Genomic DNA, 27,531 nt, shown 5'->3' on the forward strand with positions numbered 1-27,531 from the left:
CCGACCGTGTCCTCTTTTTTTTTTTTTTTTTGTTTCTTTTTTCCCTTCCCTTCTGTTCTTCCCACTTTACTCCCCTATCGCTCTGTTTCTCTCAGTTCTCCGCTGCACTTTTCCTTCCTCTTTCGCTGGTTTTTCCTCTTCCTTCCCTCCTCTCTCCTGTTCGCACTTTCTCTCCCATTACCCTCGCTCACCTTTTCATCTGCATTTCTCATTTTCGCCGTTCCTCTCCTCGCTCACTCCCTCCCTCTCAGGGCCGCGTCCACCCTCCCCTCCAGGTGCAGCGCCGGCCCACGGAGGGGGGCCCGGCCGGCTCCCCCCTCAGCCGCGGGGCCTGCGCTGCCACCCCCGGCCCGGTGCCACGTCCCGGCGGGGCCCCGCGGGCCGCCCTCCCCCGGGTGCCCGGAGCCGCCCCCGCCGTTTGAAGTGCGGGGCGGAGGGGAGGGAGGGGAGGGCAGCGCAGGGGCGGAGGGAGCGGAGCCGGCGGCAGCGGGGGCGGAGGGACGGGGCGCACCCGCCCCAGCGGCCCCACAGCCGCCCTGCGCCTCTCGGCCGGCGGCAGCTCCCCGCGCCGCCGCCCCGGCGCCCCGAGCCGGCCGCCGCCTCTCCCCTCCGGCATGTTTTAAGCCCGGCCCTGCCCGCTCCCCTTCGGGCTTCCCTACCCGCCGCTGCCGTCGGGTCCCGTCCCGCTCGCCCCGCTCCGCTCCTCGCTACTCCCCCCTCTGGAAGCGCCGGCGGCTGGGGGGGCGCGGGGGCGGTGGGCGCCCGCGGGGGGCGAGGGCAGAGAAGCCCCGCTCGGCACCATGGCGTCCAGCTATGCCCACGCCATGGACAGGCAGGCCCTGCTGCCCGCCCGCCTCGACGGCCCCGCCGGCCTGGACAATTTACAAGCCAAGAAGAACTTCTCCGTGAGTCACCTGCTGGACCTGGAGGAGGCGGGCGACATGGTGGCCGCCCAGGCGGAGGAGGGCGGCGGCGAGCCCGGCCGGAGCTTGTTGGAGTCCCCCGGGCTGACCAGCGGCAGCGACACCCCGCAGCAGGACAGTAAGTGCGGGGGCATCCTCCCCTTCCATCTCTCGCCGGGGCAGCCGCGGGCGGTGCCGGCTCCGAGGGGGCTCCGCTGGTGCTCAGCCCGGCTTCCCCCGCTCCCGAGCCGCCCTTCCCCGCCGCGCAGGGAGCCCCGGCGGGCTCGGCAGCCGCCGGAGTGTGAAACCCTTGTTTTCCCGGCAAAGGGGCGACCTGCCCTTCGCCGCCGTGCCCGTCGGGTCCGGTGCCGTGGCTCCTACACTGTGCGAGGGAACCGGGGAGCAGGAGCGGGCCCGCGGGCTCGGCTCCCTCGTCCATTCCGTGCCGTTGTGCGCTGAGAACGACGCTTGGCTGGACGGGGCAAGGCGCGGTAGGCGCTGAGCCTCCATCCATCCATCCATCCCACCTATCCATCCATCAGTCCCGTCTATCCATCCGTCCGTCCGGCCCGTCGCAGCGGGCACGGCGCCCTGCTTAGCGCGACACCGGGACGCTGCTCAGAGGTCTGGATGGGGTCCGGAGCATTGTCCGGTGCCGTGCCGGGAGCGCCGGGGCTCGCCAGCAGCCCGAGGGTGCGTGCGCGGCTCCCGAGTGCAGCTCCCGAGTGCAGCCGCTCCCCCGAGCCCCGCTTCTCCCCGATGCGGACAGGACAGGGGCCAGAGCGGTCTCTGAGTGCCCGTCCGGATCAGTCCGGGCTCGCAGCTCGGGTAGCCGTGAGCCAGCAGCCCCGCGGCCGTGGGCAGCGGGATGGGCGCCGGCTTGCGCGGCGTTTTCCAAGCGCCGCGTGTTGTTTTCCAAGGGCAGCGCTGTCAGAAAGGCTGAGGGGGCTGTGCAGGGTCAGTAACCCCCCTTTAGCCGCTCTCTGTTAAAATAATCACATCCCCGGCCGTGGGGGTCCGGGCTGGCCGCGGCTGCGGACACGGGCTCGCTTCCGAGGCACCTTCCCGGGAGAAAAAACAACCAAACAAAACGAGAAGCGAGCTAAAATGCCAACTACAATTTTCGTTCGCTTTTCGATTTTTTTGTTGGTTTGGTTTTCTGTGAGTTTTTTTTTCCCCCGCCGGAGCCGCCTCCGACCCTCTTTTCCCCGTGGATCCGACGTGGTTTTCTCGGTATTCCGAAGGAAGCCGAGCTGGGGAGGAGGGAAACCTTCCCCAAGGCAGCCGCTCCTTGCAGAAGCGCCCGTGGGATGCCCGGGCTCGGCGCGGCCGGATGCGGTCCCGGCGGGGAGCATCCTCCAGGAGCGCTCGGAACGGAGCGCGGCTGCCCGAGCGGCTCCTCTGCCCCCCGAGAGCCGCATCCACCGCCGCTGCGACAGAGCTTAAAAATATTTCCTTCCCAGCACCCGAGAAGCTGCGATTTCTGCCTCTAAAGGTGTGTATTTTAGCGGGGAAAACAGTGATTGCGGCTGCCCCCGATTCAGCAAGATATCAAATGCAGACAACTTTTTTTTTTTTACTTTTGCTCTGTACCCAATTTAGTTAATCATATTTTCTTTATATTTATTCTTGATTTACTCCTGATCTTGCCCCTTGCCAACTGCAAGCTCGGTCAGCGTGGAAAAGGAGAACCGCGTTTCGCCAATACTCACCTTGCTCTAAAAGCAAGGAAAAAACCCCCCAAAAAAGCTGTCCAAGGGCTTGTTTTCTAGCCAGCACTGCTAAGCAGGACCAAACTACAGCTTCAAATAACTTAGAAATTCTCTGAACGCTGTAAAAGTTTTAATACCGTTGCGGTGAATTAGAAAGTTTTAGAAGCATTCTAAAGTAAGCAGCGACCAAAAAAAAAGAAAGGGAGAGGAATAAATTCCACCAGGTTTATTGGGCAGAGCTGTCATCTGGGCTTTCTGGCTCTCTCATGGATGCATTTAGCACATCTCAGGAGCCTCTGTGCCTCAGTTTCCCTACCTGCCGTGTGTGCTCTGTGAAATGTGCAATCCATGCAGGACAAGGAGCTAGAAGTGCAGCAGAGGTAGGAGCTTTTCTCGGTGAAAAATGAGAATTGGTTCAGTGGAAAAGCTAACACAGGGCTCAGTTATTCTCCTGTTTTTAAGTGAGAAAAAGTAAAAGCCGTTTGAAGAAATTGTGGATTTACCTAGAATACGAAAAACGCTCTTCCAAACTGAAGGGAAATCAGCTGGTCTGCCACTGATTTTTATCCCAAACTGAAGTGAAAAACCAAATTATTGGTGCTGGTTTTGTAAACAAAAATTAAGATAAGTAGTTTGACACAGAAATTACAGGTTTTATTTGGATGTTTGAGATTGAAGGAAATATTTCACCACTGTTTTATTTGAGAGAGGTTCAGGATAAAACATTTCTCTTATTAAAAAGAAAAACAATTCCTGGGAGCAGCTGTGATTGTAATATTTGCAGGGAGAGCTGTCCGTGGGTTAAGGAGCTGAGTTTGCTGCAGAGCTGTCATTCTTACCAAGTTCACTTCAAGTTGTAGCTCTGAACACCTTACCCTAAAAGCTGATAAACATCAGGGCAAACCTCCCTGCCTCTGCTGCTTGGCTGGGAGGGCTTTGCAATCCCACTTCCAATTTGTCACAAAATAACCTGTTAAGATAAAACCAACTCTCGCTGTGGTAGCACAGCTTTTGCAAAGTCCGGCTGAAGCTGGGATGAAAATGCTGAGCTGAGGGGATCCCCCAAACTTCCCAGAAAGGGCAATGATCTCCTATTGCTTTTGTGCCCTATGAGGGTGACAGAAACCTGTCACTTGCCTGTGGGTTCCCAGAGCTTGTGGCTCTGGGGTAATTCTCAATTATTGTTTTTATTTTTTTTTTTCAGATGGGCATTTTTGACTTCTGCTTTTTTTTTTTTTTTTTTTTTTTTTTGGTTGGTTTGTTTGAGGCTCGCTGTTGATGGCTCATAAAATGGTGTGGAGAAAGCATGAACAGCAAAAGAAAAATTGTTACGCTGGGATTTCTTTCGTAAGGAGTGAATAAAACATTCTTCAGTCCATTACACACTCAAGTTCTGTGTTTTGGGGTTTTTGCTGTCCTTTAATCTCTCTTCAATACAAAAGTGCTGGCACTCGGGTGGCTGGCAGGTTATATCAGGCTGATTCCCAGTTAAAGCTGGGCACAGGCTGCCTGAGTCCCCCCAGGATATTTTTCCTGTCCCAGTGAGCATTGTGACCCCTCAGTGCTGCTGCTCCTTCTCGAGGAAATCCCAGAAAACTTTGCTGGGACAAGGTGAGTGAGTTCCCTGCTCAGGCAGAGCATCGCTGTGCCTGCAGCCCCTCTGCTCTGGCAGCAGATTGAGGAAAGGCTTTTTCAGCCTTCTCACTCTTGGGTGATGGGGCTTGTCACCCCAGGATTTTGCAGAGCTCAGAAATAGGTGTTATTTCAATAAAGAGCTGGCAGATTGAGGGAGGGCTGAGCATGGCTGCTCACTGCAGCAGTGTTTGGAGCACTGTCCGGCTCAGGGAGCCGCCAGTCACAGGCTGCAAGGATGAGCTGGGGCAGAGATCTCTCCTTTGCTGCCTGGGCTTAAACCCTCTGACTGCTGCTCCTGGCTGTCTGAAACAGCATCCTGAGCTGGAGGACTTTGGGTCTGCTCCCACATGGCTATTCATTTTGCTTTAATTGCCTCTTTTTAATCAGAACAAGGGAGGTTGCTGCAGGAGTAAAAGAGAGTGTCTAAGTCCTGAATTGTCTGTGCTCCTGTGCCTCCCCATCCTTCACCAAAACAAAAAAAAAATTGTAAGAAGAGGTGGAAAAGCTCTGCCACTGCGTGGAAAGCATTTCCTTGGGCTGCTGAGTTGCTGAGGATGAAGGTGAGAAGAAGCACCTGGGAACATCTGCAGGGTTTTCTTTGCAAACCTCTGCTTTATCTCGGAGTACTGAGCATCTCTTTTGTTAGTAAATCACAGCCCCTATTCCCAGAAAATGCTGAGTCCGTAGACAGGGAATGTACATCTGATAGATAGAGGAGGGGAAAATTGATTAAACCTTGAGGTTTTCTTCCTGTCTTGTCCTGCTAATGGACAGAGAGTCTTGGGGCAGCAGCTGGTGCTGGTGTCCCCAGGTTACAGCGCCGTGAGCCGGGGAAGCCGCCAGTGCCTCAGTCCCCACCAACAGCGGCAAATCTTCCTCAAGAAACACTCTCCAGAGCTCTCCTCTTCCAGAAACCGATGTAGGAAAAGCCAGGATCAGATCATTATTGTTTTCAAGGCGCTTGTTGTAAATGATCTCAGTGAAAAGCGCAGTTCTTGGTCGGCAGCATCTTTGCGCGTGCCGGTTTTACTGCGCGTATCCTCGAGGCTTTGAGGAGAGCTCGCTTGACTGAAGGTTGAGTAACAGATAACTAACACCAAGCAGTTGTTAGAAGTTTGAATAACTCCTTTCCATTTATGTTCCTTGGGCATATCTATCTAATTTTGGCCTCAGGCTGGCAGATGCGTGGTTATTGCAGCGATATCGCGGTGTCAGACACTTTTCTTGCATCCCTGAGTCCCGCAGTTTGAAGTGGAAAAACATTTTGTGTTATGTAAATTTCTGCAGCTTCTGGACAAAGACAGAAGATGGAAATGTGGCTCTGCCACATATCCGGAGTCTTAAAAAAAAAAAGGCACAAAGAAATAAACGAAAGTGGTCAAGGTACTGATATAAACAAAGTAAAAAGAGCCATGTGAATGTAGAGGGGGGAGCTGGCTCTGTTTGAGAGTGCTTTTCCTTTTGAGGGGTGAAAAGAAACTTCTATTTGTTTGTGAATTTCACTTTTTTTTGATCATAATCAGTTTTGCTTCCTGGTTCTCATGGTCTCATAATTTGCTGATGGTATTTGTGTTTTCAATCCATCCACTCAGAGCTTCCAACTTTTTAATTTGAAAAAGATTTTGCCGAAGGTTTTTACTTTCCCTCCTTCCCCCCCTTAATGTAATGAAAACATTTCCATGAAAATTAGATTTTGAAATCTCTCATAAAACTTAAAGGTTTGGTCTAAACTGCTCGAACGCTTTTAATGAACATCAGCTTTCTGTCATCTGCACTGAGTTTCCACTGCTAGCCAGTCTATTTTCCATCTTTTTGATGATGTATAAAGCAGTGATTGCATGGGAAAATATTATCTCAGGGTTAATTTGTGCAGGCCTTACTCACACGAGTCACTGCATGTGATTCAATGGACCACTTATGTGTGTGCCAGTTGATGAGTATTAGTGTTTGAAGACCTGACCAGCAGCCTTGAGTCATGCAAAAAAGGTCTTTTTTTTCGGCCAGTGGAGTATTTTGTGCAGGCATGGAGCGGTTTTGCTGTCTGCAGTTGGGAGCTCGATCTTTTTTCCTTAGCAGAAGTGGAGAATGCATCAAAATCTGTGATCTGAGAGGAAAAGAGCAAGAGCACGGACAGAGCAAAAGCAGGAGGGGCTGGGAGAGTTGGGTCTTTCACAAGGCAGACACAGAGTTACAGGGCTGTAATTCCTTCAAGGATGTATTTTTATTTTTTCCCCCGGTAACCGAGTTGACTCCCATGGTTTTTGACATCAGCAGAATGACTTGATGGGATTATAGGTGTTTATTCCTGGTTGGGAGTTGTTTATGATATATTTAATCGTTTTTGAAACCCATATTAAGTAGCCCTGAGGGAGCTGTGTTCCTGCTGGGCCTCTGTTGCATAATGAAGTACATCACGAATATTTACCAAGTGTCACAGTATTCCAGCCTTGGGCCTCTGTTTCTGGGGAGGATGAATCACTGCACTGCTGCTTCCCCACCCTGCTTGCATTTCCTAAAGAAGCCTTGGATTTTGGGGCGGATTATGGAGATTTGAAGCGAGACTCAGCACAGTCTGGCTGGAGGAGCTGTTGTCCACGGCTCTGATGTTTGAACTGTCCTCTTGGCTTTACATGCAGGGTACAGAAAGGCTTCAGCTTCTGCTTGGGTGGTGGAGCAGGTTTTTAGTCTGGTTTCCCCAAGAAAAACCTGTTGTTTGGTCGCTGCATGTTGGGAAGTGTCTTCAGAAGCTGCTGGCTGCTCTGGTGGGAGAGCAGACAGCTCCAAGGAGGGGTGAGATGGCAGTCTGGAGGGCATGGAGAAGGATGGCAGCAGAGCCTCCTCCTGAGCGGGAGATGCAGCACAAATCCAACCTCTTACCACCCACTGGAGATCTCTACAGAGGCTCTGTGTTACAGACTCAGTGGAAACTCACAGGTATAGATGTAGCAGCCCTACAATGCAGGGATTTGTCCTTTGTCACCCTGTGTTGGGACAGTTTTCCCATTGTCCAGGGCCAGCACAGCTCCCAAAGCTCCTCAGCACCTCAGCTTTGATTGGTTTTATGGAATTCCAGAATGATTTGGGTTGGAGGGGCCTTAAAGATCATCCAGTTCCAACCCTGACACCTTCCACCATCCCACGGTGCTGCCAGCCCTGTCCAGCCTGTCCTTGGACACTCCCAGGATCCAGAGACAGTCACAGCTTCTCTGGGCAACCTCTGCAGGGCCTCACAGGGAAGAATTCCATCCATTTCATTCCTTAGCTGGAGATAATTTGAAGTTTGTCACGGCCTTGCTCACCTTTGCATTGTTAATATAGATTTGCCCTGGAAATCTGTGCTGTGTTCCTAATCCATGTTTCTTTTCCTGCCCTGTTCCTGATCCCTGGAAGATGCTGTGAGGTGGGGATGGGAGCTCAGCAGAGCTGCCCTGCCTCTCTGCTGGCACTTTGGGGGCATCATTAAAGAGAAGTTTCTTTCCAGTGAGAGAGTCTGGAGGATTCTGGCTGAGAAGGGAAGGGAGCAGTGGTGCCGAAGCTGAGGGCACCTCCTGCAGTGGAAAGCATCTGCAAGGTTGAGCCTGTGAAGGCCAAGAGAGGCCTGATGAGCAAGCCAGGGAGCATCCAATTCAGCTAACAGACCATTCTGAGCTCCTCTCTCACCTCCAGGGGCCGAGAAGAGGTTACAGCACCGTTTAAAGCACTGTCCCAGACAGTCTGGATTTCATACGTGCCCATGTGAAGTGAACGTTTGCCTTGGGGTGGCAGCCCAGGACATCCTGGTGCCTCGTGTTCCTGGAAGGGAAGGTTAGATGAGAGGCGAAGGGAGCCAGCCACACTCTTAACAAATCACTACATCCTATTGCAGCATCCAGTTCATATTCCACCCAAATTTTCCCCCCATTCTGGCTAGAGAAATTTTCCTACAGGAGAAACTCCAGCCAGTCAGCAAGACTGCTGGGCAGGGCAAACTTCCAAAGAGACGCTCAGGATCTGGCTGGGACCCTCTCCACGTCTTGATGAGCTGCTCAGGCAGCAAAACTGCTCTTGCACCAAGGCCTGGAACTCATCAGCAGCTTGGGGACACTGCTTCCTGCTCTGAGTCCACCAGCAGATGAACTTCTCTGGCTTCCTTGAGCAAAGCAAATCCAAGTTCTCTTGGTCCTGCCAGTCTGGGACAAGAGGGAATTGCCAGCAGCAGCTGCTGAGTGGGCAGGCTTGGGAAAGGAGAATGGAATCAGGCTCTGGAGGGAGCAGCAGGGCACTGGGATCAAAGCAGGGTGCTGATGGAGCAAGGGTGGGTGGCTGCAGAAGGCAGCAGCTTCCAGCCCTTCAGAGTAGGTGCTGGAGCAGTGAAGGTTGAGGATTTGAGCTCGTGGGGAGCCTGAACTGGTCTCTCTGCTCTGGGCTTTGTTGTTGTGCTGAGTGAGTGGTGGCAGAGCTGGGCTGAGCTGCAGCCGGTGTGCCAGCGAGGCCCTCAGACCTGCTCAGTGCCTCTGGAAATCATCTTCTTTTTTGGAAGTGTCACTAATACGATCCACATTTGTTTAAAGAAAAAAAAAAAACCAAACCAGGGATGCTTGCAGCTTTCAAAGAGCTGTCACTTCTCCCCGTGTCAGCTCAGCCGCGCTGGGGCTCGGTGGGGATGAATTGGACTTAAAAGGGAAAAGTGCCTGAGCCGTAACAGTGAAAACAGAGTGTTAATGCTCTGGGGCTGCTGCTGCAAAGGGCAGGCCCTGCTGGTGGCTCTGCAGGCAGCTCCTGTCCCCACCAGGCCTGAGTTTCCCATCCAGTTTTAGAGCCCTGTCTCTGCCTTGTGGCCCGAAGTGCTGGCAGCGCTCTGTGCTCATTGTCCTGCCTGTAGCATCACTTGTACCCTGGGTGGAGGGCACAGAGCAGGGGTCTGTGAATCCAGCACAGAGCTCCTGCTCAGGGTGGATGGTCCCTGTGGACCAGGAAGGCTGCAGACCAGGCTGTGTCCCCCCACCAAGCATTAGAGCCCTGTCCCTGCCTTGTGGCCCGAAGTGCCGGCAGCGCTCTGTGTGCATCGTCCTGCCAGCGGCATCACTTGTACTCTGGGTGGAGGGCACAGAGCAGGGGTCTGTGAATGCAGCACACAGCAGGGCTTTGTGAATCCAGCACAGAGCTCCTCCTCGGGGTGGATGGTCCCTGTGGACCAGGAAGGCTGCAGACCAGGCTGTGTCCCAGGGAAGGCTGGCTGAAGGCACGGGCTGCTAGCGCTGCCTGTCCAGCGCCGAGTACTTGAGCTTGTCAGAGGAAATGTGTTGGTGATTTCACACTCAGGGAGAGGAAAAAAGCTCTCAAGACCAGCCCAGAGCTAGCTCTGCATCCTGCTGCCTTTACTGTGACTGCTGATGGGATCTATTCATGTCTGTCCATGGGAGCTGAGGTGAGGGTGGAAGCGCGGCGTGGGTTTGATGCACACACAGCAGGCAGCCCCTGGAGGAGGGTGTTTGCTCCGTGTTCCCCAGGCAAGGAGAGCTGCTCCACTTGGGAGAACTGCAGGGCAGGTTTTTAGGGTTGGGTGTGTGCTGGTGCCGGGAGCAGCCTACCCAAAAAAGGCTTGCACTCAAAATCTCAGTTGTAACAGAAGGGATTTTCTCCCTCCAAATATCAGACCAGATGACCCAGCCTGTCTTTTGTTGCTCAAATGCACCTTTGTGTGTTGGCCACAGAATGTTGAGGTCTGTTTTACTTTATACTCACTGCCATAACTTGATCAGGATTGCCTTGCTATGCCTCAGTTTTCCTACCAATATAACTGGGTACAGCCCTGAGCCCTAATGAGGGGCTTTGGAGTTTTCTGGCTATATATGTTATGTAATAGCAGTTTGGGAAGATTCTCCTCCTTCTGCACCATCCCCAGCAAACTGCTATTCCATCTGCTTGTCTTTGTGGAGTTAGCATTGAGAATATCCCCTTCCAAGACCTGGAGCAACCTCAGCAAGGTTTATTCCTGCAGGGATCCCACCTGGTGCTGCTGAGTGCACCCCATGCCCTTGGGGCCAGAGCTGTTTGCTGTGTGCACCCACCCATGGGTTGGCATGGCTTTCAGATTCAGATTTTTGCACATGGATGTGAATCTCCTGAACATCTTGGGGTGCCTGGGCTCTCCACAAGCCCAAGGGGTGCGAGGAGCAGCACGTGCTGATCAGCTGGAAGGTCCCTGCAGTGTTTGGTGGCAGGCAGTGAAATTCCCAGCGGCTGCTTGGGATGGTCACACTCTTTTTCTTGGCTACAGCCTGCTCTTGAGTGTTTGGCCAAAAAAGATCGTTACTGAGAGTTTGTTTCATTTGGAAAACTTCTGATACGTGTCATGGAAACTAGGAGGACTGCTCAGGAATAAGTGCTTGCAGCACTATGCTTGTTTGTGATTTGTTTTTCATTGTTTCCCCTCAAAATTATTTTTTTTTTAAAAATCAACTAATCAGTAAAAAGAAACAATCACCTGTGATTTAGGAGAAGGATCTCTCATTGTAAATAATAAATTAGTGTCAGGAGACCAGGCAGACAGAATGGTTGATGAATATCCTGCAGGCTGAAAGTTGTTTATCAAGCCTGTTTGAAGACTTATGACTAACAAGCTCATTTACAGAGCTTGGAGTCTGTTCATGAGCCATTCTCCAGCTGGGAGGATGTGGGAATCATCAGAAAATGTATTCACAAGTTACTCGATCATTTAAAAAAACCATCAAACAAACAAAGACTGGTTTTTGGAAGGGAACTGTAAATTCCTCTTCCCCCCCCACTGAGGCATTCCCGTTAGGAAAATGCAGGGCCTGGAGAAGAATGCAGAGCTCCAGTTGCTCACTAATGACCTATTTTGGTGCAGAGCCTCCTGCCCAGTGCCCTGGCACCAGCCAAGGCCTCCAGCTGGGGGGAGCCCTGGCAGGGTGGATCCCTCTCCCCTCCACCACTGATTCCCAGTGGAGAAGTTGGGGAAGAGGCTGCCCATGCTCCTCTGGTGAGATCACAGAGCTTTGCCCATGTCACAGTGCAGTGTTTCTCCCTGGACAGGAGGGCAGGATGGGATCTGGGATGACCTGGGAGCACAGAGGCTCCCTTGGAGCGCTGTGGATCAATGCCTTGTGTAAATCTGCTTGTCTGGCCTTGGACCAGCTCTGCTGCTCAGTGCAGAACACCACATCTTTATGAGAGGCAGATGTTTTTCACCCCCAGCATGTCCTACAGCTTTGCCTTGTTTGTGGGGCATCCTCTCCCTGTGCTGGGGAGGGCTCCAGGTGGGCTCTGTGTGCCAAGAAGGTGCAGACTGAATAAAAAAGAGTCCAGAGAAAAGCTAAACAGAGCTCTGGCTCCAGTTTAGAAGGAAAGAAGAGGTGCTCAGGCTCAAGTAAAAACTGAATTCCAAGCCCACCTACTGCCATTGCAGATGTGAGGCAGTAGGGAAATCCTCCCAAGTCTAGAGAGGGTAAGGAAACTTTGGAAGAGATTTCCTTGGAAGGAAACCTTGTTGAGACTTCAGTCACAGATCTGATGGAGACACGCAAGGAATAAACAGCATACAGCTCATCCTACCTTGGGGAGGGAATCCTCCCAAGTGTCAGAGGCTGTGTGACTTTAGTAGGAGCCTGTTTAACAGAGGCTCTGTTAGAGTGCTGTGGATCCTGTGGCTGTGACTGCCAAATCCACATTTCTGTGACTTTCTAGGTAGAAGCCTTCCTCCCCCCTGCCTTTAATCCATCAGAGAAAGGTGGAATGAGAGCCAATGGCTGGGAGCAAAAGCCAGACATGCATTCAGAGGAGGTAGGAAATGCATTTTTTAGCTGTGAGATGCTGTGTAATCACTAGAAATAACTCCAAAGGAGAGCGCTGGCTGCTGCATCCATGAATGTCTGGAAGCCCTTTTGGAAGAGCAGCTTTTGTCAGCCATGAATTATTGGTCTCACCAGTGGGGTAACTGGGTGAAATGCTGTGGCTGAGTCTCACACAGACACTGAAGAGCTCAGCTCGGGCTGAGGGATGGGAGATGTGCTGCAGGCATGTTCCTGCCAGGAAACCAGATGGAGAGCACAGATCCCCACTTGGTACGAGTCTGTTTACAGGTTTGAACCAAAACATAGCAAGAAACACAACAGGAAAGCAATGTCCTCATCTCTGATCATAACTCAGGCCTTATGTGAGCCAGCTGTCTCACATTTATGGGACAGTCCCAAATCTCCAAAATCCCAAATCTCCAAAATCTCTCTATTAGGAATAACAGAGATAGGAAAACTTGTGAAGGGCAAACATCAGCCCTGCAGTTGGGAATAACCCAGCTTCCTCTTGCATTTCAGGAGCTCTTTGGAGTTTACTGCAGCTCTGAAGGCAGCAGGCTGTTGTGTGTGATTTCTGCTATTTCTGGCCAGCTTGATGCTCTGAGTGTGAGCAGTGTCTCCTGTAGCTGCAACCCTGCCAGCTTTGGGAAAAATGGGGAAAACAGGGAGAGCTGCAAATCTAATCAGTGCTGGGAAGAGGGATAAACGTGCTCAGCATCCTCGTGGGACAGAGCATCTCTGAAGTGGTAGGGTGAGCTCCCTGGGGTGGGTGTGCAGGGCTGGCACCAAGGGAAGGGAGCAGAAGGGTTTGCAGGGTTGGGATGATCAGAGCACTCACCCATCCCTTGCATCCACACCCCACTGTGCATTCAGTTGTCACCAGCAGGGAGAGAGCTGCTGAACCAGGAATGCCCAAGGAGCTGCAGGAGGGCAGCTCTTCCAGGAAGGTTCATGAAACAAAGCCCTCATGGTTGGTTCTCTGCTCCACCACTGAGCCCATGGAAATGGGAGCCTTTCTCCACCTGGCTGGCAGGCTCATTTTCCAGCCCCACAGCTCAGTGTTTGTGGATATGTGGTCATGGATGTGCTGCTGGCCAAGGAGTGTGGAGCTGTGGAGGTTTCCAAATGTGCTCTGTTCCTAGAAGGGACATTGAGTAAAAAGTGTGCCGAGAAATGGTTTGGCAATGGTTTGTTTTGGAGGAATTACACTTTCTTTCAGTGTGATTAATAAAGGGGATGTGGGGGGAAGATCAAAATCATCCAACTGCTCTAAAGACTTTGCTGGGCTGGGCAATGTTCAAACCTCAGTCTGAGTGTGAAAAGCCAGGTGGTCTCTGAATGTGTCCCAGATCCTCCAAGCAGGATCCAAGGTTCTGAGTCTATCCTGGTGCCTCCCTCAGCACATGAGACCTGCCCCAGGCATAGCTGTGGCTGCAGCTCCAAGGGTGTTTGGTGCCACCACGCAGTGCCCACACACATCCTGTCACCTGTCACAGCTGAGACAGGGGCTAAAAAATGCATTTCCCTGGGAGAATCCTGTCTGTGCTGCAGAGACCACCATCACCTTTGCCCAGGTCCTTCTGAAAACATTCCACCTTGATGATCAGGAGGTACCACAAGGCAGAAATGGGAATAGGATCATCCTTAACTCTCTGTGACATTGACGGATTTTGCTGCAGGATGTGCACTGGCTGTTAATTCTGTTTTGGGGCATCTTCTTTGTAAAGAGAGAAATCTTTGCACCCCTGGTGTGCAAGAGAGAGGTGAGTGCCTCCTGCAGAAAATGTCAACCCTGGCCTGGGCTGGTCCTGCTGCTTGTTTTGAGAGGATTGAAATGATGCTGAACCCACTGGAATCAGGGATGCTGCAATTCTCTGACAGCAGAAGCTGCTGGGGAGGCAGCTCTGGTCTGTCCTCTGACAGTGTTGACAGTCACAAGAGCCAAAGTGAAGGGGACCTTCCTACCTAAAAATGTAGCCCGGCACTTCTCAAGTGAATTGCTTCTGCATCAAGAAATGCAGATCCTATTCAAATGCAGCAGACAGAGAACTTCTGTCAGTTCTGGCTGGATAGGGGAAGCCTTCTCCAAATTAAAGCAATTATGGAGAAAGCAGCTGCTTTGTGCAAATACTTTGTTTCTGAGTTTCATTTAAAAGCATCACCTAAGATGCAGAAATAAAAAAAAGATTTTAGAAGCCTGCAAAAGGCAGGGTATCTCAGTTTGAAATCTCTTTTTTTTCTCCTGGAGTTTGCATGGTAGAACTTTTGAAGAAGTCAGCTCTGAACAGGCTTTTAAAACAGAGAGCTGAGAGCCGTCGTTGTGTGCCAGTGCTGAGGAAGGGATGGGGCTGCGGGAGGTGTGGGGAGATGCAGAGGGGTTTCTCTGTTATTCTGGTGCCATCTACTGGCCCAAACCCTCAGGAAGGTCTGTGACAGCGGGGACTGGAGCACGGATGGCCGGGGTGGGGTGGCCAGTGTCCCCCCAGGAGCAGGGGCTGCGTTCCCTCCCTGGTGCACAGTTGGTGCTGCACTCCCCATCGTCTCCAGGTCTGCTTTCCTCACGATTAATAGTTAAAAACACCAAAATCTGGAGCTTGGTCTGCTCAGTCAGCTCTTCCAGTCCTGTTCTTACCAGGAAGGTGAGAGGGGGTTATGTGGAGGTGGCAGTGCTGCTCCTGCCACTGTGCACCTCCAGGGATGCCCACCTGGGCTGAGCTCTGCTGGCATCTTCCTTTGTTTTGTTAGAGCAGCAGGGTGAGACTCTGTGTTCTTGTGTCTTGTAAAAGCTTGGGCTCACCCAGCTGCGTGGTCTTGGCTGCTGACATTGATAATCCTCTTTCCTTTTACTGAGCCACCAGGTTTTCAAAAAAGTAACAGGAGCTGAATTATCTTCACGATTGCTGTTCAAATGGTCTAAACATGGTTGAAGTTGGCCAATTCCTCAAAAACTGCCATGAGATCAGAGGCAAAGAGCACATTGCACTGTAAACATTTCCTCTTGTGAGCCAGCTGGGAGAGCTGGGCTGCCCTTCTGGAAGGCACCTCGAGGGATTTGGGATTTGAGGGCACAATCCAAAACACCCATCTCCTGTGGGAGGCTGATCTGAGCTCTGCCCCATGCCTTACTCCCCATCACTGCCTGTCTCCTGCTTGCCACACACTGCAGGCTGGCTTTGCTGTGCTGGTGGCCAGGCCAGCCCCGTGTGGCAGGTCCCTGAGGAGAGGATGTCCCCTTTCTTTCTCTGTTGTGGCTGCTTCAAAGGACCGAGGCACGTCCTCGGCTCGCTTCGCTCCAGCGTGGCAAGCTGGGCTTTGAGCAAGGCACAGCCCAGCCAGCACAGGGAGCACAGGAAGCCAGGAGACAGGAACAGATCTTTGATGGGGTTTTCCAGCAGCTTTTCCCTCTCTTTGGATTTTGCAGTTTAAGGGCAAGAAGCACAGCAGGAGATGGTGCAGGAGCAGCATCTGTGTTGGGGCCAACAGGAGGCATTTCTCCTCCTCTAACCCCTGTGGTTATTGTCATTTGCAACTTTTAAAGTGTTTGGGTTTCAAGCCTTTGACATTTATTTCCTTATTTCCTCTATTTCCTTATGTCCTCTGATGATTTGAGAGAAGTCAAAGCCTTTTCTATGTGAAAACTGGAAGCATGGGGAGTAGGTGAAGGTGAGGCAGGCTGGTCCCAGTAACCAGTAACACCCCAAAGCTTTCTGGGCAGTCATAGGGATTTGATGCTGTTTTGGGGCAGCCTGGCCTGTTTCAGCCAGTGCTGGTGGAGCTCTGGGGCAGATCTGTAATTAGGGTGGCCATGGGCACCCTTCTCTCTGGGGGAGTGCAGCAGCAGGGCTCCCGAGGCAGGCAGTGAGTATGGGACCCCTGATTTTGGTAGGTAACCAGGATAGGGTATAACCCCTGCCCAGGACTGAGGGTTTTGATATTTTATCTGTGCCCAGGTGGTGGATTCCATAAAACTGCCAGAGTGACTAAGAAACAAATGCCTGACCAACAGAAGAGGTTTGTGAGAGAAATCTGTAGGGTGTATCACAGCCTGAGCTCAGCAAGCAAGAGGACTTGAAGTCAGCTGTGCATAAATGATAATCTTTGGGAGTACTTCAGCTCTCCTGTTAGCCAGAACCAAATGTAATATTTGTTTTAGTAACTCATCCATCCTTCATCGGGGATGAGTTTTCCAGCTCAAGGGGAGATTTTCATCTCCAGCTCCTGTAATGCTCCTAATGCTGGGACCTGATTAGGTTGAAATACAACTTGGGTTTACTTTGTGTGGAGACTTGGGGTTTTGTTCCTGTTGGTTTTGATTCAGGAAGGTATCTCTGTTCATCGGGGGCACTTGAGCTATGTGCTGAGTGAAAGCAGGGTGTGAGCTGGGAGGGCAGGATCCGTGGCAGGCTCCTTCCCATCAGAGCCTGGGAAATAAAACAGGATTCCAGGACACCCACTTGATCATCTTGGCTTGGGAGACAAAATTTAAAAAGCGCTTTTTTTTTCCCCTAAAGGACTCCAAGGTTTGCCTTCCAGGCTCTGCCCTATAGAAATTGCCATCTGACTTGTGGTCCAGGAAATAGCTGAGATTTTCCTGTGCATTGTCTCAAGTTGAACGTTTCAGCCTTTAGCTCTGTGCCTGACTGGGAGTGCCTAGAGCAACACCTGCCTCTGCAGGTGGGTTTAGCTGATACACTTCAGCTATTAAAGCAAAACAGCTGACTAATGACAGGCTGTGGTGTTTGTGAGAGTCCTCTCAATGAGAATTGACTCCAAGTTCTCAGAAGGTTGATTTATTATTTTATGATATATTATATTAAAAGAATACTGTACTAAAACTATACTAAAGAAAGAGAGAGGATACATCAGAAGTCTAGCAAGAATGATAAAGAAAGCTCGTGACTGAGCTGATAGTGATTGGTCATTAATTTAAAACAATTCACATGGAACCAATCAAACATTCACCTGTTGGTAAACAAGGTCCAAGCCACATTCCAAAGCAGCAAACACAGGAGCAGCAATCAGATAATTATTGTTTTCATTCCTCTCTGAGGCTTCTCAGCTTCCCAGGAGAAAATCCTGGGCAAAGAGGATTTTTCAGAAAATATCATGGTGACAACAGGCCATTGCTTCCAGGATGCCTGGTTCACTAAACAGAGAACCCAGAGCCTTTATGGGAAGACTGTCACTACCTGAATGTGTCATATGCTGGCTTAGCAAGAGCAAAGCTCAGTCTCAGCATTGCTTGAAGGATTGTGACGTTTAATTATCTAAATGATTTTTATTTTAGGCTTCAGATTCTGGGGTCATTGTAAAACCTGGCAGGACAAAAGCACAACTCTGTCAGTGTGTGTACGGTGGGAGGATGAGACTCAGCCAGCTTTAAGATTAGAAAGGAGCAGAGAATGCAGTGAGAGGAGGCACAGCCAGTCTGGAGCCTGTGTCCGTGCTGATCTCCAGCAGGGGCAGTAGCACAGTTCTGGGAGGATCCAGGATGCGAGAATATTCACGTTGGTCCTGCTGTGCATGAACAACTCTGAGTGGCACAGCCTTGGCGAAGCTCTCCCCTGTCCCCAGCCAAGTAAGACACCCAATATGAAGCCAGGTGACAATTGCTGGCCTTGCAGGGGTTAACTGGTGCAGGCTGGGTTTTACAGGTGCTGGGGCAGGCAGGCTCCGTGCCACGGGCTGCAGCTGCCTGCAAAAAGGATCCGTTTTCCCCTTTCTTTTCTGTTGGTGCTGCACGAGTCCTGTGGATGGCTAAATCTCCTTCCAGGACAAGGCAGACAAAGGGTATCTACTCAATAAATCCCTGTCTGTGTAGGTCTGGGGAATGAAACAGAAAAGTTTTTGCCAAGCAGAGGGACGGGGACGTTTTACAGCTCACCGAGCAGGCTCCAGGTTTGTGGCAGGAAAACATAGCTCAGGCTGACCTCTCTGGAGCCCCCTTTGAGAGCCAGGGTGGAGACTGCTTCTGGACTGTTTCTGGACTGTCACTTTTTCCAGGTCAACTAAAGATAGCCCTGGAGCAGTGCAGACAGCCAGTGATGGCCTTTCCCTCCCCAGGCATGCTCTCTCACTCTGCAAGGACACAGCATTCATCCCGAGAAACACCAGCAGGGATTCCCAGCTCTGAGCTCTCCTTTGCCAGAGCCTGAGTGCACAAAAGCTTGAGGGCCTGAGGAGTTTGGTGGCAGAGCTCTTTCCTCCTGCTGGGGAGGTGGGAATAATCCAGGGACAGGGAAGGGAGGCTGCCTTTTGTCCTGGCTTGTGGCTGACTTGTGCAGGATCAAGAAGTGATGGAACTCCTAAACTTCCACACTGTTGACCTCAGTCTATCCTAGCTGACCATCCAGCCTGGAGGAATGGGATGATTCCCTCATATTCCTCCTTACCTTAATGAGCTGTAGGGAGAATGAGTTCAGGGTCTTTTCGCAGCCTGCTTAGAGCTTAGCAGCCATAGCTTAGCAAACCCCTTGCAAAAACCAGCTTGCTGTGTCCTGGCCCTGTGGCTGAGCTTGCCAGCGAGCTGGAGAGCTGGGCAGAGGGATATGAGCAGTCCCAAAGCAGGCAACAGCCTCCTGAGAAGGGGCAGGAAATGCTGAATTCCCAATCCCCCCTGCTGAACCAGCAGCTCGTGCCGAGCATTGTCGCCGAGCGCCTTCGCAGCGTTTTATGGGGAATAATCTGTTGTCATCAAAGCCCATGGCAAATTCCATACTTTCTGCAGCTGATGCTAAATAGGTCTTTTGAAGGTTGTAATTTCTCGTTTAACTGATGCCAGTTGTGAATACTTTGTGTTGAGGAATAACCCCTTAGTGCCAAGTAAAATACAGTGGAAGTCTGTGGCGTGTTTTTCAGCGTATTGTTAGTTACAGCCCTCCTGACAGAGCACATTCTATGCTGAAGATAAATGCTTGGGAGTCTCTTGCCAATTTATGTCCAAAAGGGCTTTTCTTGGATGTCCTCCCTTCTGTGGAAAATGCTTTTCTGTTTTTCCAGCAAACATTTAATGAGCTGTGCTTAAAAGAAAAAGAGAGCCTATTTCAGGACCAGCCTGCGGTGCTTTAGTTCTCTCCCAGCTGGTTTGGGCTTCTTTGGGTGCTCTGATCTGTGTTACACCATGCTGCATGGCAGTGGGCTTTGTGGAGCAACTTGCATCTTCCAGGACCTGCCTGGGGGATGTTTCAGTGCACCCAGCACCACTCTGGAGTGTCCCTTGTGCCTGGGATGGAAGGACATTTGCAGCTGACCTGTACCAGAAAACCCAGGCTCTGTGCAGGTTGCACAGACAGCTGTTGGCACATCAGGAATTCCCATGCAGGAATTGAATTCAATTTCAGTGTGCTGGGGATGTGAGGCCACTGGCATCTGGGCTAGTGGTGCCCCATGGCCAGGAGCCTCTGGTTGCTCACAGCTTGGTTCCAGCTCAGCTTCTCCAGCACCTGGCTGGGCCCTGAGGATGCCCAGAGAGGGCATTCAGCTGGCTAGCCTGGTCTGGGAGATGTGTGGAGAGCTGCATGAAGAAGAGGGAGGGGGAAGAGGGTTCCTCTGACAGGGAACCACCTGCACACTTGCCCACAGGACCAGAGGTTGGCAGAATGAAGTTGAAGGCTCTTGAGGTTTCTGTGAGCAGCCAGGAGCAGCTGAGCTTTCTTTCCTAGGCATGAGGTGGTTTCAGAAGTCCCCTTGAGGGATGCTGCAGTGAAGCAGACAGAGCCCATCCCATGGTATCAGTTTCTCTGGGTCTGGATTGAAGGCCCTTGAGATGTTAGTTCATGTTTGGACTCAGGTGTTTATGATTTCTTATCAGTGAAAGTCTCACAACCATGAGTTCTGCAGCCTTTCATTAGCAAGGCACAAAATGGCCAACAATCTCTTGTTACAAAGGTCTTTTAAGTTCAAACTATCTATTAAGAAATTACACCTAAATTATTTTCCCTTTTAAACCAATAACTGATCACTCAAAGCCCACAATGCAGACTTTTCTGCCCAATTACGAAACACCACCCAAACCCATGGAGAAGAAGGAAAAAGAAGGTAAAGAAGAACAACCTGCCTCCACCCTCAAACCTCCACCTTGCTTCATATTTATTTCTATATTCTGAAACCCCAAACTTTAAGTTTTCCACCCTGTGATATTACACACTTCTAACCAAATACACACCCGTAATCCCAGTGCTATTCATCAATTTTGGAAGCCTTCTCCATGGCCTCAGGTCAAATGCAGTGTTCTCTTGTGGGTCTGTGCCTTTAAGCACAGAAAGTTTACAATTCTCAACATCCAGGGTTCCAACACCATGGGTGCTTCTTTCCAAATCTGTCTGAATCCCAGGTGTGGGGTCAGTAGTCAGCAAGGCAGTGCAGCATGGGGGGATCTGAGGCTCTGTGCCCTGCTGGCACTGGCAGTGGCTAGGAAATGGGGCTGCAGGACTCACCAACACCCCAGCTCTCACTTCTGTATGCAGCTGAAATGAAACAGCTGCTCTGTGTGCCTTTATACCACACACTGAAAGTGCTTTCATTGCTTGCTGTTATTTTATTTTCTGTGCTGTGAAGGTAATGCCAGTGCATCCCACTTGTGATTTATTTGGATTGATCTTATTGAAATCACACTTTTATTTATTTATTTTATTGAGTTGCTTTTTGTCTGCACCCCACTTAAGCACGGGGCTGCTGGATGTGTTATGAACAAAGAGAGTTGGCAGTGCACCTCTACTCCAGGGCCATATGGAATTTTCATGTTCTTTTTGCTTTGGGGACCTCTGAGGATGGAGAAATCTGTGTGACCCACACTAATCACCCCTGCACTCTTGAATCTGGTGGAAGGTAATTTGCTTATTCCAGGGCAGCTTTGATGTGGATGGGTTTAAATCTGCACTTCTATATGGTGTTGGACAAGGCCCTGAGGCTAGGCTCTCTCTAAATATTCTCATTGTTTTTCCAGTGAAAAGCATCACCTAACTCCCAAAGGTTTTGCTGAGTAGTATTTTTTTATTATTTGGAGAACAATTTTTTTTCTGCATTTCCATTGCAAATCATATTCACATATCAGTGTTTCTTGGCTTAAAAATACTCGATTTACTTTATTTTTACTTTAGTTGTTAGCAAAAAATATTTAATGAAATAATTATTTTGCCAGAGGGTTGATAAAGAAAATCTAAGATGTCATCCTGCTTGTGTGGAGAAATCTGTTTTAAAACTTCTCATTAAACATAATGGCATTTCTGGACGTGAGTAACACTAGGAAGTTTGAAAAAATGCCCATGCTAACAGGCTGGGGGACAGGAATTTGCTGTATTTGACAGACTGGATGTGAGAAGGATGCAGCACTGCAAATTCGGCAGCGCAGCCTTGCCAATGTGTCTAGACAGCCCATCTCTATGGGGGAGAGAAAAGCTTATTTCTTGGAGCTGCTCCAGTGAGACCAGACCACTTCTGGGCTCCTTTATCCATGGAGACTTTCCATCCAGGCTTGGGGTTTGTGCTGAGCTGGCTCAGCCTGGTGCCTGGTGATGCACATGAGCTGATTTGGGTGAGCTGTGCTACCTTTTGCTGGTCTTGAGATAGTCCTGGGTAGGTGAGGATTTGGCTGGTCTGGCAGTGGGTGTGATTCCTTTATAAAAGGCTTAAATTGTGTTAAATTTTGCTAGAGCAGCAGCAGCTGTCTGCTAGCCCTGCACCAGAGCAAAGGCAGTGTTTTGTGGCTGAGATATCTCACATTTCTGCACAGGTCCCCTAAATTGTCCAATCCTCCAGGTTATGAGTGTCTAACATTTCATGCAGATTAAGGGCAGGAATAAATAGATACCCTTTAATATATTCATCACCTGGAGGCAGAAATTATTACTCCATGTTAAGGATTGTCATTTCCAGCATATCCCTTGTGTGCCTCAATTCACAGGATCTCTCATAATCATTATTTTGCCTCCTCTGCTGGGAGTTGTGCTTTTCAAACTGCGGTGAACTCTGGAAAGACAGGGCTTTCCATTCTTCAGCTTTCTGATTTCAGATTTCTGGATGATTGTTCCACTCTGGCTAGGAACCATTCAAAATACATTCCAAAATATTCATCATTCCAGCAGGCTAAGAAACATAAGATGTAGCAATTTATTAGCTAATGTGAAATGCATTTGCCGTCCAGAAGAGGCAGAGGATGGAGTGGGGGGTCTGAGCCTGGTTTTCCTTTGTGTCCTGCAGAGCTGGGGTGTGGAGCATCCTGGAGCCCATGCTCTGTCCCATCTGCCTTCCTGTTTTGTTGGATGTCCAACAAAAATCTCCCAGCCACCAGCAGCAGCCTCCTTGTCCATTCTCCTTAGAAGAGCACGTTTTCACTGTGGACCTGGGAAGAAGAAATTTGTTCTGGCTCTGCATGCTCTGATCCCTCCTGCAGCTGCTGTTAAGGTCCTTTATCACCCACACAAGGAGTGTGCTCCTGGTCAGGATGCTCAGCCCTTGCAGAAGGCAGGTGGGCTGGATGCTGAGAGCCAGGCTCAAGTTCTGTTATTTCTGGACCTCGGATGCCATCGTTTTTCCAGTTGTGATCAAGAGGGACCCATAAAATCCATTAGCGGTAAAAAAAAATGGATTTCTAAGTGAAGCTTTGCAGCAACTCCGGTCCAGTTTGCTCAGGAAGGGGTGGTGGTGGTCCAATTTCCTTGAAACCCATTTGTTCTTGGATGCTAATGAAAGGGGAGCTCAGCCTTTGGAGACTCGTGGCCGTGTTCTCGCCGCCGTTCGCGCCTCCCCTGCTCCTGGCACAGCCTTTCTGTGCCATGCATTTTGCACTCCTGGATGTTCCAGGAATACACAGATGAAATATCCATCGGGAGCAGTGTTCCTGCCTACCAGAGCAGCCAGCTGGCGTGTGCATCCCACTGGTCATCGTCAGTCTGTTTGTGTAGGTCCCAAAAAAAACCCCATCCAAGCGAATTTCCAGATCCAGTCTGGAAATGGCACTTCTCAGCAGCACAGTGGGGACCTGGACAAGCAGAGACGCTCATGGAGCCACTCAGCTTGAGTCAGTGTTTCCCCCTGAGAGGAGCTTGCTGGGGAGCGTTTGCAGCCTCTCGTGGCTGTTGGAAATGAGCGAGCTGAAATGCCAAGTGCCTCATCTTCAAGGGATATGTGGACAGGAAAAAAATCCCCTCCCAAGCAGCTCTTTTCTGTCTTCACAAAAACCCTTTCTTTTTTCTTCCCCCACCCTCCTTTTTATTTTTGCACTAGTCAGCTTGTTGTAAAAATATCCGATTTTCCTTAGTTGAAAGCTTTTCTAGCTCAAGTTCACGAGGATTTTTTTTGCCACTATTTCTAAATGCGAGAATAAATTTATTAAAAGCAGTGTTGTCCAGAGTTCAGGTGCCAGGTTTTCACTTCATGGCTTCCACCTGTTCATGATTCATGGCAAACTATAGGTCTGGGGGGTCACTTTTGTACATAAAGAGAAGGGGCACTTGGAAAATCCAACGTGGAGTGGGTGAAAATAATACTGTATGCCTTTTGCATAATGTGTAACCCCATGGAGCTCACTCCAGGGGGATATGAGTGTGGAAAATGGATTAGTAACTTCTTTGTCCTAATTGCAGTGGTGCTTGTTGCCCCTGTCTTTGAGGCAGCTTGTGGGGTATATCCAGGTGGATGTGGATATTGGCCTTCCCGACTCCTCCGTCTGCTCCTGCTTGGAAAGGGTTAATTGCATGGTCCAGTTGAGAGCAGTGGTGGCTCTGGAGGACACTGATGTGCTGGTTTGGAGCAACCACATGTGCATGAAAGGGAGCAGTGTCCCACAGCTTAGCTTTTTGAGTTTTTGGAGAAGGGAAGGGAAAGGGTGTTGAACAAGAGAGGAGAAATTTTTATTAAGGTTTTTTTTTTTTCTGGAATGAACTGGGGCAGGGAGGGGATCAAGAACACGGAGAGGCGTCTTTGGGAGTGAGAAGATACGGATGGAGCAGGGCGGAGGTTGGGAAGTTTGATCTGTGCTGAATCTGTGCCATTCCTAAGATGGAACATCAGGACACAGGAAGGGGAACTGATGGGAAGAGGTGTTGGAAGCCAAACCCCTGACCTTGCAAGGCCGTGAGTTCACACACGTTCAAGCACTGATCCAGATCTGAAACTGATGCCTCAGGTTTGAGATTTTATATTTTTCAGATTCTGTGCTGCTTTAGTGTGTGGGTCTGGGCTTCATATGAGGGGATGGTGAGCTCTGTGCACAGAGCAGGGAGAAAAAACAATTCCTTCTCTAGCTGGGCACCAAGGACAAATGATCCAAATCCCAGGCCCAAGAGCACAAACAATGTGGGTGAAGAGAGAAAAGCAAAAAAGTTGGGAGTTCATGGGCTGGAGCTGTAATTGGACAATTAACTCCAATATGCAAATAGAGCAGAACTTATAAAAGTGAGAGACTCTGTGACTGACTGTGCATTTTGTGACCGTTTTTGTTCATCTTGGGTGCAGCCCTGGCTGGGCTCTTGTGCTGCTCAAGGTGGATCCATTGAGGCCTCCTAATAAATCCCTGCTTTATTATTTAACTTTTTCTAGCCTCTATTGTAGGTCAGCCTTGACAAGACATCAAAACCAGGAGTGAGGGAGGGGCTGTGGAGGCTGAGAGGCTCTCGGGAAGCTCTGGAGGTGCCATTGGCACTGTGGCAGCTCAGGGACATTGGGGTGTGAAACTTTGGGGTGTGATGGGTTTGGCTGGCACAGCCCTGTGAGGGCATTTCTGCTCTTGTGCCATGGCTCCAATCTCTGCATTTCTGCTCCTGTGCCATGGCTCTGCACCGTGGGGCTGATCTGGGGGGGACATGGGGGAGCTCAGCCCCCTTGGATCCCCCACTGAATCCACACTGCTGGAGCTCTGCCACGGCCTGGTGGTTTGGTCTCTTTGTCAGTTACAAAGTGCAGTCTCACAGAACATGATTTGCCTCTGGCAGGCTTTAAAATGTATGTGTTTGCTTTTGATTATGTCTGTTGTTTTTTTGGGGGTTTGGGTTTTTTTTTCTAAATTAATTTTCCAAGGATCAATGCGGTAATGCATATAAAAATTACAATATGTAAAACAAAGTATAAAAGCATACAAGGAATTCCAAACACATAACATACTGTGCCTTGGAGCTTATGAGATCCATACAGTGCTTATTGTATTATGGGAACACTCTGACCCCAAGACCCATCAGAAAGGCTTGTTAGAAGAGCAGGACTAAGCCGTGTGCCTTATGAGCTGTCGGATGCCCAGAAGGAAAACTCCAGTGAATATAAAAGCAGAACTGTTGCAGCAGAGCTCAGACTGGTCTGTGGGATGCAGGGGGACTTTCCATGGCTTTGTACCAATTTCTGGAGGAGGATGTAAACTTCTGCCCCCAGAAATGTTGTTCTCCCAATAATTAACACTGAATGTTAAGTCTTTCCAGCGAGACTCTCTGGATTTCCACGGGATCATGATTACTCTTTTTTTTTTTTTTATCCCCAAGTATAATTTCTTCTGTCAGCTCCAGCAAGTGGGAACATTGAAATGATTAGAGAGGGTTCACATCTTAGCTGCTGTAACTGCCCATGTGCTTTACAGGTTGCCAGCAGATGAGAGACAGAGCACCAGAGCTGAAACCACCCTGAAAAGGAGTTCTGGCTTACATAAGATAGGATAGAGCTCTTGGCTTCTCATCCTGCCCTGTCTGTGGGTCAGGAGCAGGCAGCTTGGGGTTTTGATGGGACCCTATCCCTGCAGACCAGAACACAGGGAAAGCCTCTGCACCAAGTCCCCAGTGCCTGGTAAGTTTGGGTGAAGACTGTTCGCATGCAGGAAACTCTTCTCAGGAGCTTGGAGGCATCTCTAGACTCTCCACCTGAATATTGACAACCCCAAGAGCTCATTCCAGGGCCCAAGAGTCACTGACTGTGCTGTGCCTCAAATCCCACCTGGGAATGTCTCCTTTGGCCACGGTGCAGGTGGGAGCACCCTCTGCTCCTGAGGGAGGACAGCCAGGGTTTCATCCTCCCATTGGCAAGGCTGTGGCTGTGCAGGGCCTCAGCAGCTCCTGGCAGGCAGAGCCAAATTCAATAAGGTGATGCCTTGAGAGGCTACCTAGAATAGAGGCTAGATAGTGTTAAAGGAATAAAGCAGAGATTTATTAAATTATTTATTCCTTTATTAAAGGAATAAAGTAGGTATTTATTAAAGTAGGTATTTATTATCCTATTCCAAAGGATACAGGGCTCTCCCTGCTATCCCAGCCGTTCACAGCTCTGTAATGATCTGTAATTGTTTGTGTGCAGGCAGCTAAAAATCACCCTGATAGGTCCCACATTGCAGACCCTTTGGAGAGGAACTGCTGTAGCCCCACGGGTAACACTGAAAATGTGCATGTTTTTCTGTTTAACATTAAAACTCAGGTTTAGTATGAAAAATTCGGTGTCACCTTTCTGAAGCTTTGTGCTCATGCACAGAACAGCTTCTTATTTATGTGCAAAACTTGAACCTGACTGCAAGATAATCACAAGAGATGGCTCTTAAAGGAAATAGAGCATCTGTTTCTTTACTTTTATTTTTCCTGTGTTCCTGATGCTCTCAACAAGACTGGAACTTTGGATACTTGATTTTCTGTGTAATTGAAATAATTTAAACATTATGATAGTGCAGGAAAAAAACCCAGTAGAGGTGAGGAGAAAAGCTCAGCTGGTGTTGTGTAATGAGAAGAAAATGATAGCTCAAAAATCTCTATATTCTGACCTGTACTCAGAATAAAAACTTGCTGTTTTCACTGTTGTACAGCTGGGCTCGCTATCGCTGCTGTAGTGAAGTACATGACTTAACAGGCGTCTCCTACCGTAACATATTTACTTTTATTTGTTATCTTCATTCCATATTGCCTACATTTGTGATGGCTGCTGTGGAATCCCTACACCTTCTTTTTGTAGCATTTGTGTGCCCTGAAGTTAAACCTTGTTTAACTTATTCGGAAATAATTCTCTTGCGCGCAGAAATCTGCACGAGCTGGAGTTCATTCTCTCCTGGGAGATTTTAGAAAGGAAGATACTTCAGACACCTCTGGGCATGAAATCTTATCCATTTATGGCCCCCTGCCCCACTTCTGTCCCTGCTCACATCTGGCAAAGACAATGGATGCTGCTGGTGGACAAGGAGCCCCTGGGATGAGCGGGATGGAAAATCAGTGAGCCTTGTCTCAAATCAGCGGGGCAGGGCTCTGTCACCATGTGGGTTCTGTGTGTCCCCATTACTCTGCTTGGAGCCTTGGTTTTGCTTTGATTAAACATTTCTGGGTTTTGGTTTTGATTTTTTTTATGAGGCCAGTTGGCAAAGTTGCCCTGCACGCGAAGCGTTGCAGTGTTTTTAGAGGGATGTCACAAATCGAAAGCAAAGCAGAGCGTGGGTTAAAGTGGACTGGGAGTGTGTGATGGGCTAAAAACTGGATGGCTGATGTTGAGCAAAGGAGCCTGCCCAGAGCTGGGGGAACACCCAGAAATATTTATATTCAA

General features: G+C 49.9%; 1 protein-coding gene across 1 annotated transcript in view; it reads left to right on the forward strand.

The window, feature by feature from the left end:
- Positions 1-516: 516 nt before the first annotated feature.
- The window catches only part of PRRX1 (paired related homeobox 1), a 41,265-nt gene continuing 14,250 nt past the window's right edge, over positions 517-27,531 (forward strand). The window contains exon 1 of the mRNA XM_074546440.1: positions 517-1,041. Within this exon, the coding sequence (XP_074402541.1) occupies positions 801-1,041 (241 nt within the window). The 5' untranslated portion in view covers positions 517-800. The remainder of the gene's footprint in view (positions 1,042-27,531) is intronic.

This window comes from Zonotrichia albicollis, chromosome 8 (assembly GCF_047830755.1).
Source record: "Zonotrichia albicollis isolate bZonAlb1 chromosome 8, bZonAlb1.hap1, whole genome shotgun sequence".
Lineage (NCBI taxonomy): Eukaryota > Metazoa > Chordata > Aves > Passeriformes > Passerellidae > Zonotrichia > Zonotrichia albicollis.